The sequence below is a fragment of the Cetorhinus maximus genome, chromosome 3, assembly GCF_964194155.1.
Source record: "Cetorhinus maximus chromosome 3, sCetMax3.hap1.1, whole genome shotgun sequence".
In the NCBI taxonomy this organism is placed as follows: domain Eukaryota; kingdom Metazoa; phylum Chordata; class Chondrichthyes; order Lamniformes; family Cetorhinidae; genus Cetorhinus; species Cetorhinus maximus.
In genome coordinates, this window is record NC_135881.1 from 201,112,227 (window position 1) to 201,128,147 (window position 15,921).

General features: G+C 43.7%; 1 protein-coding gene across 1 annotated transcript in view; it reads left to right on the top strand.

Moving 5' to 3' along the window:
* The first annotated feature begins 3,933 nt into the window (after window positions 1-3,933).
* lars2 (leucyl-tRNA synthetase 2, mitochondrial) overlaps window positions 3,934-15,921 on the top strand; it is a 96,425-nt gene continuing 84,437 nt past the window's right edge. The window contains exons 1-3 of the mRNA XM_078539616.1: window positions 3,934-3,973; window positions 5,608-5,846; window positions 7,320-7,448. Of these exons, the coding sequence (XP_078395742.1) occupies window positions 5,613-5,846; window positions 7,320-7,448 (363 nt within the window). The 5' untranslated portion in view covers window positions 3,934-3,973; window positions 5,608-5,612. The remainder of the gene's footprint in view (window positions 3,974-5,607; window positions 5,847-7,319; window positions 7,449-15,921) is intronic.

Sequence of the window (15,921 nt, forward strand, 5' to 3'; positions counted from 1 at the left end):
AGGGAGTAAAGATGCATTTAAGGGGAAACTAGATTCGCATATGGGGGAGTAGGGAATAGAGGGTTACAATGGTAGATTTCGAGGAAAGATGGGGGGAGGCTCAAGTGGAGAATAAACACTGGCATGTACTGGTTGGGCTGAATGGTTTCTGTGCCACACAATCCTATGTAACAGAAAGAAAGAAAGACTTGCATTTATATAGCACTTTTCACGACCACCAGGTGTGTCAAAGCGTTTTACAGCCAATTAAGTAACTTTTGAAGTACACTGTAATAATGCGGGAAATGCAGGAGCCAATTTGCACACAGGAAACTCCCACAAACAGCAATGTGATAATGACCAGGTAATCTGTTTTTTTCAGTAATGTTGATTAACAGGCAAATATTGGCCAGGACAACAGGGAGAACTCTCCTGCTCTTTGACATAGTGCCATTGGGTCTCTGCCATTCATCCGAGCAGACAGATAGGCTCTCGGCTTCAAGTCTCATTCAAAAGACAGTACCTCTAACAGTGCAGCATTCCCTCAGTACTGCACTGGTCTATCAGCATGGATTTTTGTACACAAGCTCTAGAGTGGGTCTTGAACCCAGAACTGCTCAACTCGGAAGTGAGAGTATTACCGATTGTGCCACGTCTGACCCTTTCACCTCAGACTGTCCCAAAGCCCTTTACATCAATGAAGTATAGTCACTGTTCTAATGCTGGAAATACAGCAGCCAGTTTGCCATTATGATCAGATAATCTGTTTTAATGATGTTGGTCAATGGATAAGTGTTGGCCAAAACACCAGGAATAATTCCCCAACATATATCATGTTATATCCATCTGAGAGGGAAAATAGCTACAGCTTAATGTCTTATCCAAATGTCAGCACCTCTGACAATGCAGCACTCCCTCGCTACTGCTCTGGTGTGGTAGATAGTCTCGACTTTGAGCTCAAGTTTCTGGAGCAAATTGAACCCAAAACCTCCTGACATAGAATCAAGAGCGCTACCCACTGAGCCAAGGCCAGGGTGCCAACTGAGATTGTATTTGTGCCCACTATTATAAAGAACTAATTTTGTAGGGTCTGCTGTTCAAGGGATAGTTGGACATTAGTGTGGGCATAAAGTTGAAAGCTGCATCTGGGCCCAAATAGGTCAAATCCTGGATTATGACAGATGCTTTTGCCTTTGATCTAGCGGGTCTCTCAGGGATTTGAGAGATTTGGGGAACAGGCAGGAAAATGGATTTGAAGCCCAAGATTAGTCATGATCGTACTGAATGGTGGAGCAAGGACATGGAGCCGACTGGTCCACTCCTGCTCCTACTTCTTGTATTCAGTCTCCTTGGCAAGCAGTATCGGAGCAGACCTACATCACAGTAGATGATGAGACAACAGCTGAGGCTTCGCTTTCCCTAACCTTGTCAAGTTTCCTGTTAAAGAGGCCCTCATGTTTGTTCCAGAGGTTGATGGATGACAGGTCATAAAATCCTGTACCTCCAACTTTTTCCAATTCTGACAGAAGCTCATCGACCTGAAACATTGGGTGAATTTCTATTTGGAGAAGTGCATGTGTTTTGTGTGCAGCTGGGAAGTTAAATGCAGTAAAGCTCCACATTTAACTTAAACGCGTTAAGCTAGTTCCGTGCAACCCATGTGGGAAAGTTGGGCTACCTATTAACATATGGCGATCACTCAATTGGAGCAGCATTTCAACATCACATCCACAAACTTCCTGGGCTTCCTGAAACTCAGCATTGAAGGCAAGGTGACAACACAGCCTCAGTTGAGAGGCTCATCACACACACTGTCACATGATCAATTGTTTTCATTTGTTCTTAGGTTATGAATGTCGCTGGCTCGGCTGCATTTATTGCCCATCCGTAGTTGACCTTGAGAAGGTGTTGTTGAGCCGCCTGCTTGAACCGCTGCATCATCCTCTGCAACAAAAATGTGGTGTAGGTACACCCACAGTGCTGTTAGGGAGGGAGTTCCAGGATTTTGACCCAGCGTTCCCCTTTAAGGAACGGCAATATAGTTCCAAGTCAGGATGGTCGAATGGCCTATTTCCTTCGAGATGTGGGCGCGCTGGCACATCCAGCATTTGTTGCCCATCCTGAATTGTCCCTTGAATTGTGGCTAGCTGGGCTATTTCAGGGGGCAGTTAAGAGTTAACCACATTGCTGTGGGTCTGGAGTCACATGTAGGCCAGACCACGTAAGGACAGCAGATTTCCTTCCCTAAAGGACATTAGTGTACCTGGGCCAGCTAGGTCTTTATAGCGATTGATGATAGTTTCATGGTCACCATTACTGAGACTAGCTTTCAATTCCATGTTTATTAATTGAATTTAAATTTTTTCTTTCGTGGGATGTGGGTGTTGCTGGCAAGCAACATGCGTTGCCTATCCCTAATTACCCTTGAACCAAATGGCTTGCCACACCATTTCAGAGGACCATTAAGAGTCAACCACATTGCTGTGGGTCTGAGGTCAGATGTAGGCCAGGCCAGGTAAGGGTGGCAGATTTCCTTCCCTAAAGACATTAGTGAACCAGATGGGTTTTTACAACAATTTCAAGGTCAGTATTATTGAGACTAGCTTTTCAATTCCAGATCATTAATTGAATTTAAATTTCACCAGCAGCCATGGTGGGATTTGAACCCTTGTTCCCAGACCATTAGCCTGGGCCTGCTGGATTACTTGTCTAGTGACATTACCACTATAGCACCATCTCTCCTTGCTGGGGAACTTGCAAGTGATGGTATTCCCACATGGCTGCTGCCCTTGTTCTTCTAGGCGATAGAGATCACAGGTTTGGAAGGTGCTGTTGAAGGAGCCTTGGTGAATTGTTGCAGTGCATCTTGTAATGGTACACACTACTGTCACTGTGCACCAGTGGTGGAGGGAGTGAATGCTTATGGTGCTGGATGGGGTGTCAAACAAGCTGCCTGCTTTGTCCTGGATGGTGTTGAGCTTCTTGAGTCTGGGTCCAGAAGTATAATGCATTGGCTATGTTGAAATACCACAGACAGGCATGCTCACATTCCTTCTAAGTTTCCCATGCAATATGACACCCCACCTGGTCCCCAATCCTGCTCCCAGTACACCTCTGAGTTAAGATTGGGGCCATTAAGCCTGCTTCTCCCTCTCCGGATGCTGCCTGGCCTGCTGAGTCTATCCAGCATGCTCTAATTTTTATTTCAGATTTCCAGCATCTGCCAATGGGTTGTTATGTTTTTGCTTTGGGTTCAGTTGACAGGCCCTGATTAGACTTAGAAGGCTTCCAGTGTCTAATGATGCATGAGGCAGACAAAGCACACGTTTATTTCCCTTTCCATAGCTCATTTTTCCTTGAACAGGTCTCTAGCCTGAAGCTATAGCTTGAGGGGTACCACTCCACATCAAGCATGGCTGCCCAGGAATCTCTCTTGCCCTTAATGCCTGGCATATTGGCATGTGCTGGAAGGACTTGCCAGTTGACAATCAAGCTGCTCGACCACGTTATGAACATGCCTTCCTTGGACATTAGAGTTGCCAATCCTGGTTGGGCATATTCCTGGAGGTTTCACCCTGTAGCCTCTTATCTTCCCAATGCTTCACCACCCAATGTTGTCACCAATTCTGGAGGTCTGGCAATCCTATAGCTCTGTCATTAAAGAAAAGAAACATTAAAAAAAAGTTGGTGCATGCCATGTATTCTTGAACATGTTTAAAGAGTAGAAATGATCAGCGTTGAGCCTTTGCATGTTTGCAAACTCTCAGCAGCCACGTGGGAATCCCAGCTCCAGTCACCCACGTGGGGACCAAGTGGTCATGGAACGTTGGCAAATGCCTGAGTGTTCCAGAGCACGTGCTGCCGGTAGCGCGCATGCGCAGCATTCCCCCCCGCCTCTCACTGATGTCAATAAAATTGCGCCCGGATGCGGTTTAAATAAAGTTTTGTTGAGAGAGCCGGCAAGTTGGCGGCGCCCAGGGAGTGAGGTGAGCTCCTGCTGCACTGTCCCTCAGCCCTTCCCGCAATAAAAGGCGCAGCCGCACACATTTTGGAAGATTTTCAGATGCACCGTGAAGCTGCCTGAGTGATACGGATGTTTTTGTTGTTTTTTTCTTGCAGCCGTTGCTATGTTGATTTGAGTTTATTTTCACCATAAAAATCAGTTGCTGTTGCTCCCCTGATCAGTGGGGCCGGGCTGGTTTATTTGTGATTCCTTCAGACTTTCGCCCTTTTCTCTTTATTTCGTTTTCACGCCCCTTCTCTTCCCCCCCCCGTGGATGGGCAGATGCCTTTTTTGTTCCACGTTAAAATAAATGTGATCCCCCTGTCAACAACAACTGGTATAGACATGTGTTTAATGTAATAAATGCCCCAAGGTGCTTCTTTCGAGCGTTATAAAGCAAAGTTTGACATTGAGCCACATAAGGAGATGTTAAGGCTAATGACCAAAGACTTTTAAAGGGAAAACGGAGAGTTTGAGAGTGAATTCCAGAGAGGTTAGGGTCCAGGTGGCTGAAGATATGTCCACTAAAGATGGAGCAACTAAAGTCAGGGCTGTTCAAGAAGCTAGAATTAGAGGTGCGCAGGCCTCTGATGGTTAAAAGCAAAAGCTCTGAAGAAAAGTCATATAGACTTGAAATGCCATCTCTGTTTCTCTCTCCACAGATGCTGCCAGACCTGCAGAGTTTTGCCAGCATTTTCTGTTTTTATGTGTCTCAGGATTATTGAATTGGGGGAGATTAAAGAGGGAGAGGAGCGAGGCCATGGAGAGATTTGAAAACAAGAATGAGAATTTTAAAATTGAGATGTTGCTTGACCGGGAGCCAATGTAGGTCAGTGAGCACAGGGGTGATAGGGAATGAAATTTGGTGCAAGTTACGATACAGGCAACATGTTTTGGGTGACCTCAAGTTTATGGAGGATAGAATGTGGAATAGTCAAGTCTAGAGGTAATGAAAGCATGAATGAGTGTTTTGGCAGCGGATGAACTGAGAGGGATGAAGTTGGGCAATGTTAGAGGCCTAAAACACAGTGTTACTTGTATATTAATTGGGTGTTTAATTGTGTTCAGGTGGTGGACATTAATGGAAACTTGTCTATACTCACATAATGTATTTTGTTTCTACATATATTAGATATGATGTATGAAATAGTGGTGGTTGTTTGGCAATGCACAATATGTTTTTGTGTCCCTGTAAATAAAAGCTTCTAAGTGTACAAAGACTCTGTTCACTGCCTGAACCATGGGGTTTGACTTGATCGTAGAAGTTTCTGCATCTCCAGAGTTGTTTGCCCGGTCCCCCTTTTAAGCTACTCCACGCCTCCAGTTTCAGCAACGGCACCTGATTTCTCGTCTTAGAGTGTGTATTGTTCTGGTCTCAACTGTACAAGCTAGGGGTGACCAACAAATTGTGAATGTTCCCTGCTGACTCCTCCAGCCGATACACTCTTCCTGTCCAACTTCTGGTTTCCTGCGAGGAAATAAAAATCATCCCTAAAGTTGTCATGAGTTTTACTTAAAGCTTTAATTGTGTGCATGAGAGATCTCTTAACCCCACCATAAAAACTGGAAGCTTGTATTTTTACCCTGTTATGACAATTGTCTGTTCAATTTTTAAAGGCATCTACAAAAGATGAAGGCTGCCCTGCGGAAGCTGGGGCCTTGCTCTTCCTGCTTGAAAAAAACTTTTTGTGGCTGGACCAGTTCAATCGAGCAGTATGGGAGGCAAGTACTGGGACACAGCAGAAGCATTTCCGGAGAGGCAGGACCTTGGGAAAGGGAGTATAGAGTTGAAACGAGGAAACGTGTAGAAGAACACTGGCACACACGACTAAAGGAGCAATTCCAGGTGATCTCTGAAACGGATGTAAGTATTTAAAAATGTTTTTTTTCATAAATCTATAGAAAGAGACAACCATGTGTAAAGCTTGGATGTAGGAAGGGGCATATGGATAGATTATTCCATCTCTCAAGACTCCACACTAGGGATGGACAGCGATGCCCACATCCCGAAATTTGGCCTCTATTCCCTTGTTGCCCTTACCAATGTTTGGGCCATTAGTAATCCTGCGTGCTGCCCCACTGCTCACAAGATCTGCACAGAGTAAAAGGGATTGGCCCATTTTGTCGATGGTATGTTAATTGTGTTATTAAAGTTAAGCATACACAAGTGAAGGGAATTGATTGATCAAGTTGATTTCTGTAGTGTAGTGGTTTTCATGTTCGCTTTACAGGCGAAAGGCTCCAGTTTGAAACTGGGCAGAAATATTAAGGTGTTGGCTGTGGCTTGGTGGGTAGCACTCTTCACCTCTGAGTCAGAAGGTTGTGGGTTCAAGTTCCACTTCAGTCTGTTGAACATAAATTCTACCCAGTGTCCCACCGATGGAGTGCTGCACTGGTGACATCTGGGGTCAAAGTGGCCGTTAACAGGTCCAGGCAGTGGGTGGAGGCCTTCCACAGCCAGTGGGCGGTGCAGGAGCTGGAATGCATCATCAGCCCCAGGAGCCATATGTAGTTTTTGTTATAGTTACATACCCTTTGAAGGGGTTGTTAATTTAGCCATTTGTTTTAGTTTGCTCAGAAGAGTTCAAAAAAAAACCTAAGAACAGAAGGAGAGGCTGTTGGGACACTGGGCGTTGATAGCTAGGAGGCAGAGATATGTAATGCATAAACCTATTGAAAAAAGGATTTGTCTAGCTTCATACTTCACGCCTGACTTGGGATCCGTCTAACACATTTGACAAGAGTTCCTTTTAAAGTTTAAAATACTTAAATGTGGAGCAGGCGCGAGGGACCGAATGGCAAACTCCTAATTCTTATGTTTGAATGGTTGGCTAGGATGTAAATGCAACTTCACATATGTTCACACCTGATACATTTCCACGACCCGCGGATCTGATTGAGTAGAAAACTCGTAAATCGTTGCTCCAGTACTATCTAGAGCGAAGCCCTAAGTTTAAATATTAATGCTGGAAATACTCATCGGGTTTGTGGATAGAGAAACAGAATTAATGTTTCAGGTCTGTGACTTTTCATCAGAACCTGAAGTGTTAATTCTGTTTCTCTCTCCACTGATGCTGTCAGACCTGCTGAATATTTATTTTTTTATTTCAGATTTCCAGCACTGGCAATATTTGCTTTTGGTGTGTTGTAGTATAAAATAAGAAATACCTAGTGTTACTCTTTATCCTTGCTAACCCCGATCTGTATCGCATTCAGTGTGCAACAGCAAGTTACGAGTTTAGATTGGGAAAATGTTTTGGTGAATGATGAGCTTAAGACTTGGTGACTATTATTTACAATGTGTTTTTTCACAGATTATCTTTATTTTCCCCCTCAGAAATCAAAGCCAAAATATTATGTCCTTTCCATGTTCCCATACCCTTCTGGGAAACTCCACATGGGGCATGTTCGAGTCTACACAATCAGTGACACAATGGCCCACTTCCAGAGAATGCGTGGATTTCAGGTAAATTCATTCTAATGGAAGCTGTCTCTGAATGAAAAATGTCTCTAAACAGTGCTTTGCGTCAGTGATTTTTGTCTCTGCCCCCATATTTCTCCTGTCTGATACAGTAACGAGATGATGAAGTGATTCACCCTGAAAATCTAGCTATCCTCATTAAATCTTGAGACCACGATGATAATTTTCAGATCCTCCACACCAGGTCCGCATTGGAGAACAGCAATAAATGCTGACCTTGCCAGCAAGGCCCATGTCCGGAGAATAATCAAAGATTTTTGGGGTGGTGGTGGTGGTGGTGGTGGTGCGGGGAGCAGGTGCAGACTTCAATTTTCTTGATTTCTGAAGAATTGAAGGAACAAAACGCTACATCGATTATATTCAATTTGATGGAGTGACAGCTGGGGCTGGTGTGAGTGGGTTAAATCAACATCTGTTGCCATTTCTGTTAGAATGTGGATGTGGGCATTGCTGGCAAGGCCAGCATTTATAGGCCAGTATTTATAGTCCATCCCAAGTTGCCCTGCACACCTGATGGTGAATCTGAAAAATTATTCTTTTCTGTTAGAAACTAGCTGAAATTCTTTATTTAGAAGGTAATTGCCCTGGGATAGAGCATTTGCCAAATTCCTTGTACTGTGAAAGACTAGGAAGTTGACATTGGACCTGTGCTAGTGAAAAGATGAAACAGCTTCTCCAGCTTAAAGAAACATAGCATGGTTACATAATCAAAGGTGGCCATTTGGCCCTCTGTCCATGCTGGCCTGCTGCAGGAGCGGGTTGCCTAGTGCCACTCCCTCACCTTTTCCCTGTAGCCCTGCACATTTTTTTTTCTTTCCACATAATTGCTCAATTCTCTCTTGAATTCCTCAGTTGAACCTGCCTCCACCAGATTCTCAGGCCGTGCGTTCCAGATCCTAACCGCTCACTGCATGGGGGAGTTTTTCCTTCATCTTACCATTGCTTCTTTTCCCAATTACCTTAAATCTGTGCCCTCTGGTTCTTGATCCTTCCACCAATGGGAGTAGTTTCTTCCTATCTGCTCTGTCCAAACCCAACATGATTTTGAACACCTCTATCAAACCTCACCTTGACCTTCTCTTCTCCAAGGAGAACAATCCCAGATTCTCCAAACTAGCCACGTAACTGGGTCCCTCACCTGTTGAACCATTCTCTTAAATCTTTTCTGCCCTCTCTCATGATGTCACATCCTTGCTGGCTCTCTTCGGTATAGCAAAGCAATTAATCCCACTCACCAGCTCTTTCTCCCTGGCCCAGTAGATTTTTTTCCCTTCAAGTATTTATCCAATTCTCATTGAATGATTAAAATTGAAATGCCCCCACTGCCCTTTCAAGCAGTGCATTCCAGATCCCCACCCCCTGCTATGCTTTTTTTAAAAATAAGTTTCTTTTTTTGTCACTTCTTTTGTCAAACGCCTTAAACCTGCATCGTCTGGTAGCCAACCCTTCTGCCACTGGAATTATCTATCAAAACATTAAGAATTTTTGAACACCCCTATCAAATCTCCTCCATCACTTCTCTGTTCTCTGGAGAACAACCCCAGTTGCTCCAGTCTCTTCACATAACTGAGCTCCCTCATCAGTGGTAGCATTCTGCAATTGTACACAGCCTTTCTGAGACCACACCGGGAGTACCGTGTACAGGTTTGGTTTCTTTACCTAAGAAACGATAGACCTTCCTTGGAGAGAGTGAGAAAGGTTCACTTGTTTTAAAAAAAAAATCATTCATGGGATTTGTGCATTGATGGCTAGGTCAGCATTTATTGCCCATCCCTAATGGCCCCTTGAGAAGGTGGTGGTGGGCTGCTACCTTGAACTGCTGCAGTCACTAGACTGACTCCTGGGATGAGGGAATTGTCCTATGAGGAGAGTTTGAGTAGACTAGGCCTGTATCCTCTAGAGTTTAGAAGAATGAGAAGTGAAACTGAGCCTAAGGAGCTAGACAGATAGAGGATGGGAGAATGTTTGTTTTTGTTTTTTCCCCTGGCTGGAGAGTCTAGAATACAAGGTCACAGCCTCCAAATGATGGGTTGGACATTTAGGATTGAGATGAAGAGGGACTTTGCGACTCATCTTGGGGTTGAGGGGCTTACCTTGGTTGAACAGATTGGGCCTATAACCACTGGGGTTTAGAAGAATGAGAGGTGATCTTATTGAAACACCAGATCCTGAGAGGACTTAACAGGATGGATATTGGGAAGATGGTTCCTCTTGTGGGGGAGATTAGAACTAGGTCACTGTTTAAAGATAAGGGGTTTGCCCATTTAAAACTGATGAGGTGAAATTTTTTCAAATCAGCGGGTCGTGGGTCTTTAGAACACTCCTCGAGATGGTGGAAGCAGAGTCTTTGAATATCTTTAAGGAAGAGGTGGATAGATTCTTGGTAAGCAAGGGGGTGATAGGTTATCAGGGGTAGGCGGGGTGCAGATTTCGGGTTGCTATCAGATCAGCCTTGATCTTATTAAATGGTGGAGCAGGCTCAAGGGGCTGAATGGCCTACTCCTTGTTTATGTTTGTAGAGGATATGGTTTAAGAATAAGTGATCTCCCTTTTAAGATTGAGATGAGGATTTTTTTTGGAGTTCCCTTCCCCAGAAAGCAGCGGAGGCAGGGTCGTTGAATCTGCTCAAGGCTGAGTTAGATGGATTTTTGATAGACAGGTGGGTTAGGGGGCAGGTTATGGGGGCCAGACCGGAAAGTGGGAGTTGAGATACAAACAGATCAGTCACGATCTTATCGAATGGCGGAGCAGGTTTGAAGGGCCGAATGGCCTACTCCTATGTTCAGAGTTGTGAATCTTTGAAATTCACTACCCCAGCAGATTGTGGATGCTCAGTCAGAGTATATTCGAGACAGACCTGATAGATTTTTGGGTACTAAGCAAATTAAGGGACGTGGCAATAGTGCAGGAAGGTGGAGTTGAGCTAGAAGATCAGCTGCTTCTATTTCTTGTGTTCTTTTAAAAGCGATGTTACCACAAGTTAAGCAAGTACTGAATCGATCCTAACTTGTTACTCTCTTTTTCCTTGTGGTGTTGTCAATCATAGCTTTGATTAATGCTATGAATCTCTTTTTTTTTGCTCTTTGTTAATCCACATTATCTTTACGATCCAGACGTTTGCAGACAACATAATCATAATGGCAAAACAAAAACAGAATTACCTGGAAAAACTCCGCAGGTCTGGCAGCATCGGTGGAGAAGAAAAGAGCTGACGTTTCGAGTCCTCATGACCCTTCGGCAGAACTGAAGTATAGTTAGGAGAGAGGTGAAATATAAGCTGGTCTAAGGTAGGGGGCGGGGGGAGAGAGAAGTTGAGGGTGGGGTGGTTGTGGGGACAAGCAAGCAGTGATAGGAGCAGATAATCAAAAGATGTCACAGACAAAAGGATCAAAGAGGTGTTGAAGGTGGTGATATCTAAGAAAAGTGCTAATTAAGAATGGATGGCAGGATACTCAAGGTACAGCTCTAGTGGGGGTGGGGTGGAAAGACTAACAAGGTATTAGTTGTAGATTTAAAAATAATGGAAATAGGTGGGAAAAGAAGAATCTATATAAATTATTGAAAAAAAAGGGAGGGGGAAGAAACGGGGTGGGGATGGGGGGAGGGGGAGTTTAAGATCTAAAGTTGTTGAATTCAATATTCAGCCCGGAAGGCTGTAAAGTGCCTAGTCGGAAGATGAGGTGCTGTTCCTCCAGTTTGCGTTGGGCTTCACTGGAACAATGCAGCAAGCCAATGACAGACATGTGGACAAGAGAGCAGGGTGGAGTGTTAAAATGGCAAGCGGCAATGCGGTCTCCTCTACATTGGAGAGACCAAACGCAAATTGGGCGACCGCTTTGCAGAACACCTGCGGTCTGTCCGCAAGAAAGACTCAAACCTTGCTGCAAAAAGGCTCAGAGGCAAAAGACACTAATGATCAGAAGAGTACCAACTGCAAACAGATAAGGAGGTAGATAGACAGTATTTAGGCAAATAAAGATTGCACTTTACAGCCTTCCGGGCTGAATATTGAATTCAACAACTTTAGATCTTAAACTCCCCCTCCCCCCATCCCCTCCCCTTTTTTTTCAATAATTTATATAGATTCTTCTTTTCCCACCTATTTCCATTATTTTTAAATCTACAACTAATACCTTGTTAGTCTTTCCACCCCACCCCCACTAGAGCTGTACCTTGAGTATCCTGCCATCCATTCTTAATTAGCACTTTTCTTAGATAATATCACCACCTTCAACACCTCTTTGATCCTTTTGTCTGTGACATCTTTTGATTATCGGCTCCTATCACTGCTTGCTTGTCCCCACAACCACCCCACCCTCAACTTCTCTCTCCCCCCGTCCCCCCACCTTAGACCAGCTTATATTTCACCCCTCTCCTAACTATACTTCAGTTCTGCCGAAGGGTCATGAGGACTCGAAACGTCAACTCTTCTCCATCGATGCTGCCAGACCTGCGGAGTTTTTCCAGGTAATTCTGTTTTTGTTTTGGATTTCCAGCATCCGCAGTAGCTTTTAGCTTTTTGTTTTTATCATAATGGCAATCTTTATTTGCCTAAATACTGTCTATCTACCTCCTTATCTGTTTGCAGTTGGTACTCTTCTGATCATTAGTGTCTTTTGCCTCTGAGCCTTTTTGCAGCTTTTCTTCTCATTCCTTGCTGGTAAAGGCATTCCTTTGCTAACTGTGTAATAGACCTCTTCCTTAACTCCTGTTTTATTTCCGCCTTCTGCTTGCAGTCTTGTTCTTACAATTCCAATAGCCAGTGTTTTCATCAGCTGCATTTGCTTCTAATTTATCCCTAATGTGCTTAAAAAAAATTAGAACTAATAATTAAAAAAGATTAACAAGTAACTCTAACTCCTTACCCCTCTCAACTCATTATATTTACATTTACTTTACTGTGAAGTACTCCCTTAAGAACATGTCACTGACCTCGATATTGAAAACCAACAGATAATTGTGTGTGTGTTTTGCATGCACGCTTTTTTAAAATTCCTATCAAAATTGAACTGACAGGATGGCTTAATAATTTAATGTGAGCTTGGTAACTACAGAATTTGTAACTGTTCTCACTGGGGTCTGCTTTTGTGCTGTCTGATGGGTAGCAATAAAAATATCTTGGCATGGTTTGAAAGAGGAGTTATTGGGTGTCTTCACCAGACCGCTGCCAGTTATTTCATTCAATGACAACTTTTTAACTTTCAGTGATTTAGAGAATTTCAGCTGGGTAGATGTTGCTTACGCCTCAAGTGAGCTATGATCCCTGCGTCTTGGCAGGAATTGTTGATCTGTCTTGGCCTATATCACTTAAATGGTGATTTCTCCCCCCCCACCCCCAACACCACAGCTGCATTAGCAACAACAGCTTTCATTTATATAGCGCCTTTACTGTAATAAAATGCCCCAAGGCGTTTCACAGGAGAGTTATGAAGAGAAATTTGACACTAAGCCATTTAAGGAGATAATTAGTGCCAGATCATCCAAGGCTTAATCAAAGAAGTAGTATTAAGGAGCGCCTGAAAGGAGAAGAGAGGGGCTTAGGGCCTTGGTAACAGAAGGGTCGGCCACCAATGATGGAGCGATTAAAATTTGAGATACTCAGAGGTCAGAATTGGAAGAGTGCAGATATCTCGGCGGGTTGTATGGCTGGGTTAGATTAGGTGTAGGGAGGGGTGAGGCCTTGGAAGAATTTGAAAACCAGGATGAGAATTTTAAAATCAAGGTGCTTAACCAGGAACCAAAGGAGGTCAGCGAGCACAGGGATGATGGGTGATAGGGACCTGGTGCGAGTTCGGACACCAGCAGCAGAGTTTGGTACGCAGTACCTGGGACACTGGCCAGGAGTGCACTGCAGTGGTCAAATCTAGAGGTAACAAAGGCATGGATGAGGGTTTCAGCTGAGGAGTTGAGGCAGGGGTGGAGTAGGGTGATTTTATGGATGTGGAAATGGGCAGTTTTGGCAGTGATGGGGATGTGTGGCTCGAAGCTTATCCTGGATTCAAATATGGCACCAAGGTTTGGAACAATCTGGGTTCAGCCTCAGACAGTTGCCAGGTTGTGTGGTGGAGTCAGTCTAGGGAATGGATTTTTTTTTTAATCCGGGATTGAAGGTAATGTTTTGTTTTCCCAGTATTTAATTGGAAGAAATTTGTGTTTGTCCAATACTGCACAGCACAGAATCAGTTTAGAGGCACTGGAGCGTTCGAGAGAGGAGGTGGTGTTGAAGTAGAGCTGAGTGTTGTCAGCGTACGTGTGAAAACTGATGTTGTGCTTTGGAATGTTGTTAAGTGGTGCAGGGAGGTGGATGGTGACACCAGAGGTAATGATGCAAGGCCTTTCTATTGTCCTGCTTGATGTTTTTTTTTGAAGTAATGCTGTAAGTACTTTAACTGCTCCTTTGATACAGAACTAAGAGAAGGAGATACACTCGCATTCCTTGCCTCTGACCTCTGCTGTTTGGACCTGGAAAAAGTTGGACCTTATTGGGAGCTGTGTGCATCCTTAAAAGACTTTGCCAGAGAGCACTTCTTTAATTTATAGTTGTATTATTGAGGCAACCTGTACACTTATGTGAACAATCATTGCAGCCTTGTAGCAGCCCTTGGCCAGTGCTGAATAATCCATCTTTGTGGTGCCTCCCTATTGACGTTCCAGGCCAGCGCTGGATGTTGGTCAATAGGATTCCTGATGCAGTAATTCCTGGACTCCCCGGAATTGATGTCAGGAGGCAACAGCTTCCCAGTGTGAAACTGAAACCTAAAACAGCGAATCTCCACAGTGCTGAACATCTGACACAATTAAGACATGTTCCCATCTGAAGAACTTTTTATTTTAAAGCCCCTTTTTAGTATAGCAAACACCAGAGAAATCCTCTGTCGTTAAGGTACTTCTGTCTCCCTAAATGCTGTCTCTCTTAAGCTTGACAATTTTACTTGGCTTTTGCATTCGTGCCCTTTCTATTGGCTTTTAATAGCCCTTCACTGGGTAACATGCTGTGTCAATGTCCAATATAATTGGAGATTAACACAATAGGTTGAAATCATGCTGTGAAAGGATATTGTAGAAAGGCAGTGAGATGGGATTAGTCAGCAGTGGTAGTTTTAAAGCTAGCAGTACATTACAAGGCTCAAGGAGCTGAAATGAAGTCATAAAAATATCAGTATTCAGTCAACTCTTCTGAAGGGTTTCCGTGCAATTATTGCAAAGCCCAATTTCTCTGCTATAACATCTTCAGCATCGTTGAATCTCTTTTGTTCAATGATTATATTGGAAAATACAAGCTAAATGCCATTGATGTAGCTAACATCTCAATTTTTGTTTTAATTTCACAATGTGTTTGGAAGAAAAGGCAATCATAATTTTTTATATGACGCATACCAATATTAACTTCAAGATTTCCTTTGAAAAATAAATACGTGTCTGTCTGTTCAGCCCCATCCCATTCTGGCATGACTGGTGCATACCATCGCAACTTTTCTCCCACCACCCCTGATTCTATCGAACTTCTCTACCTTATTTACAGAGGGAGTTTAATCATTTTTGGTACTTGGAAGGCTTCAATCAAATGTTCCCTGAAGTCCACACTTTTTTCTAAAGTATAAAGTTCTATGTGTCTCAACCTATCCTGATAAGAGGATTTTTAAACCAAACTGGGTATCAACGTACTTGCTCTTCCTCGAACTCTATTTTCCACTGTCGTGGGACTAAAACCGGACATGATATTCTAGATGTGGTCTGACTTGAGACCTGCATATAGAGGCATATGTCCCAGCAATACACCGTGGGTATCAATGTTCCCTTTAAAATTTTCCTGTTGTGTGCAGCCAGCTTTTTCAATGGGTGGTACGTTTATTTTTTTTTTGGTGCAGCCATTCATGTGCGGCATTTATTGTGGAACAAAATCTGTGTGCGTGCAGCTGCATACATGTGCAACATTTTATTTGGCAGCCTATTGTTTCTGAAATATCCTCATGGCATTGGTTGTTGGTGTTTAATGACATGTGCGCTATGGACCCCAGGATCATCACTGACCCACCATCCCCTGCCCCCCAGTCAGCTTTGAGCATGCAGCCCTTGTTGGATGTGTATAGGTTTGGAGTTAGTCCTGTAGGTTTGGACTTGCCCCTAAGCACGTGCTTAATGCCTCACTTATCAACACTAATTGACATCTGCCACATACAGCTCCATTTCCCTCCTCGCATCTAGAATTGCCTTTTAAAAAAATTATCTAAAGGCTTCAGTAGCTGCATGTGTCTTTGTCATCCTCGCACTTTTAGTTTCTTGGTGTCCTTGTCCAACTCGTTGATAAATGTGCCGGAGAGCAACACACCTAACATCAATTCCTGCCACTCGTCACCAATCCTCGAGCAGAACCACAAGCGTTAATAACTGCTTTTCGTATCCATTTTCTTATTGGCCCAAAAATATCTCAAGGCTCGACATTAGTTTGCTTTGCGTG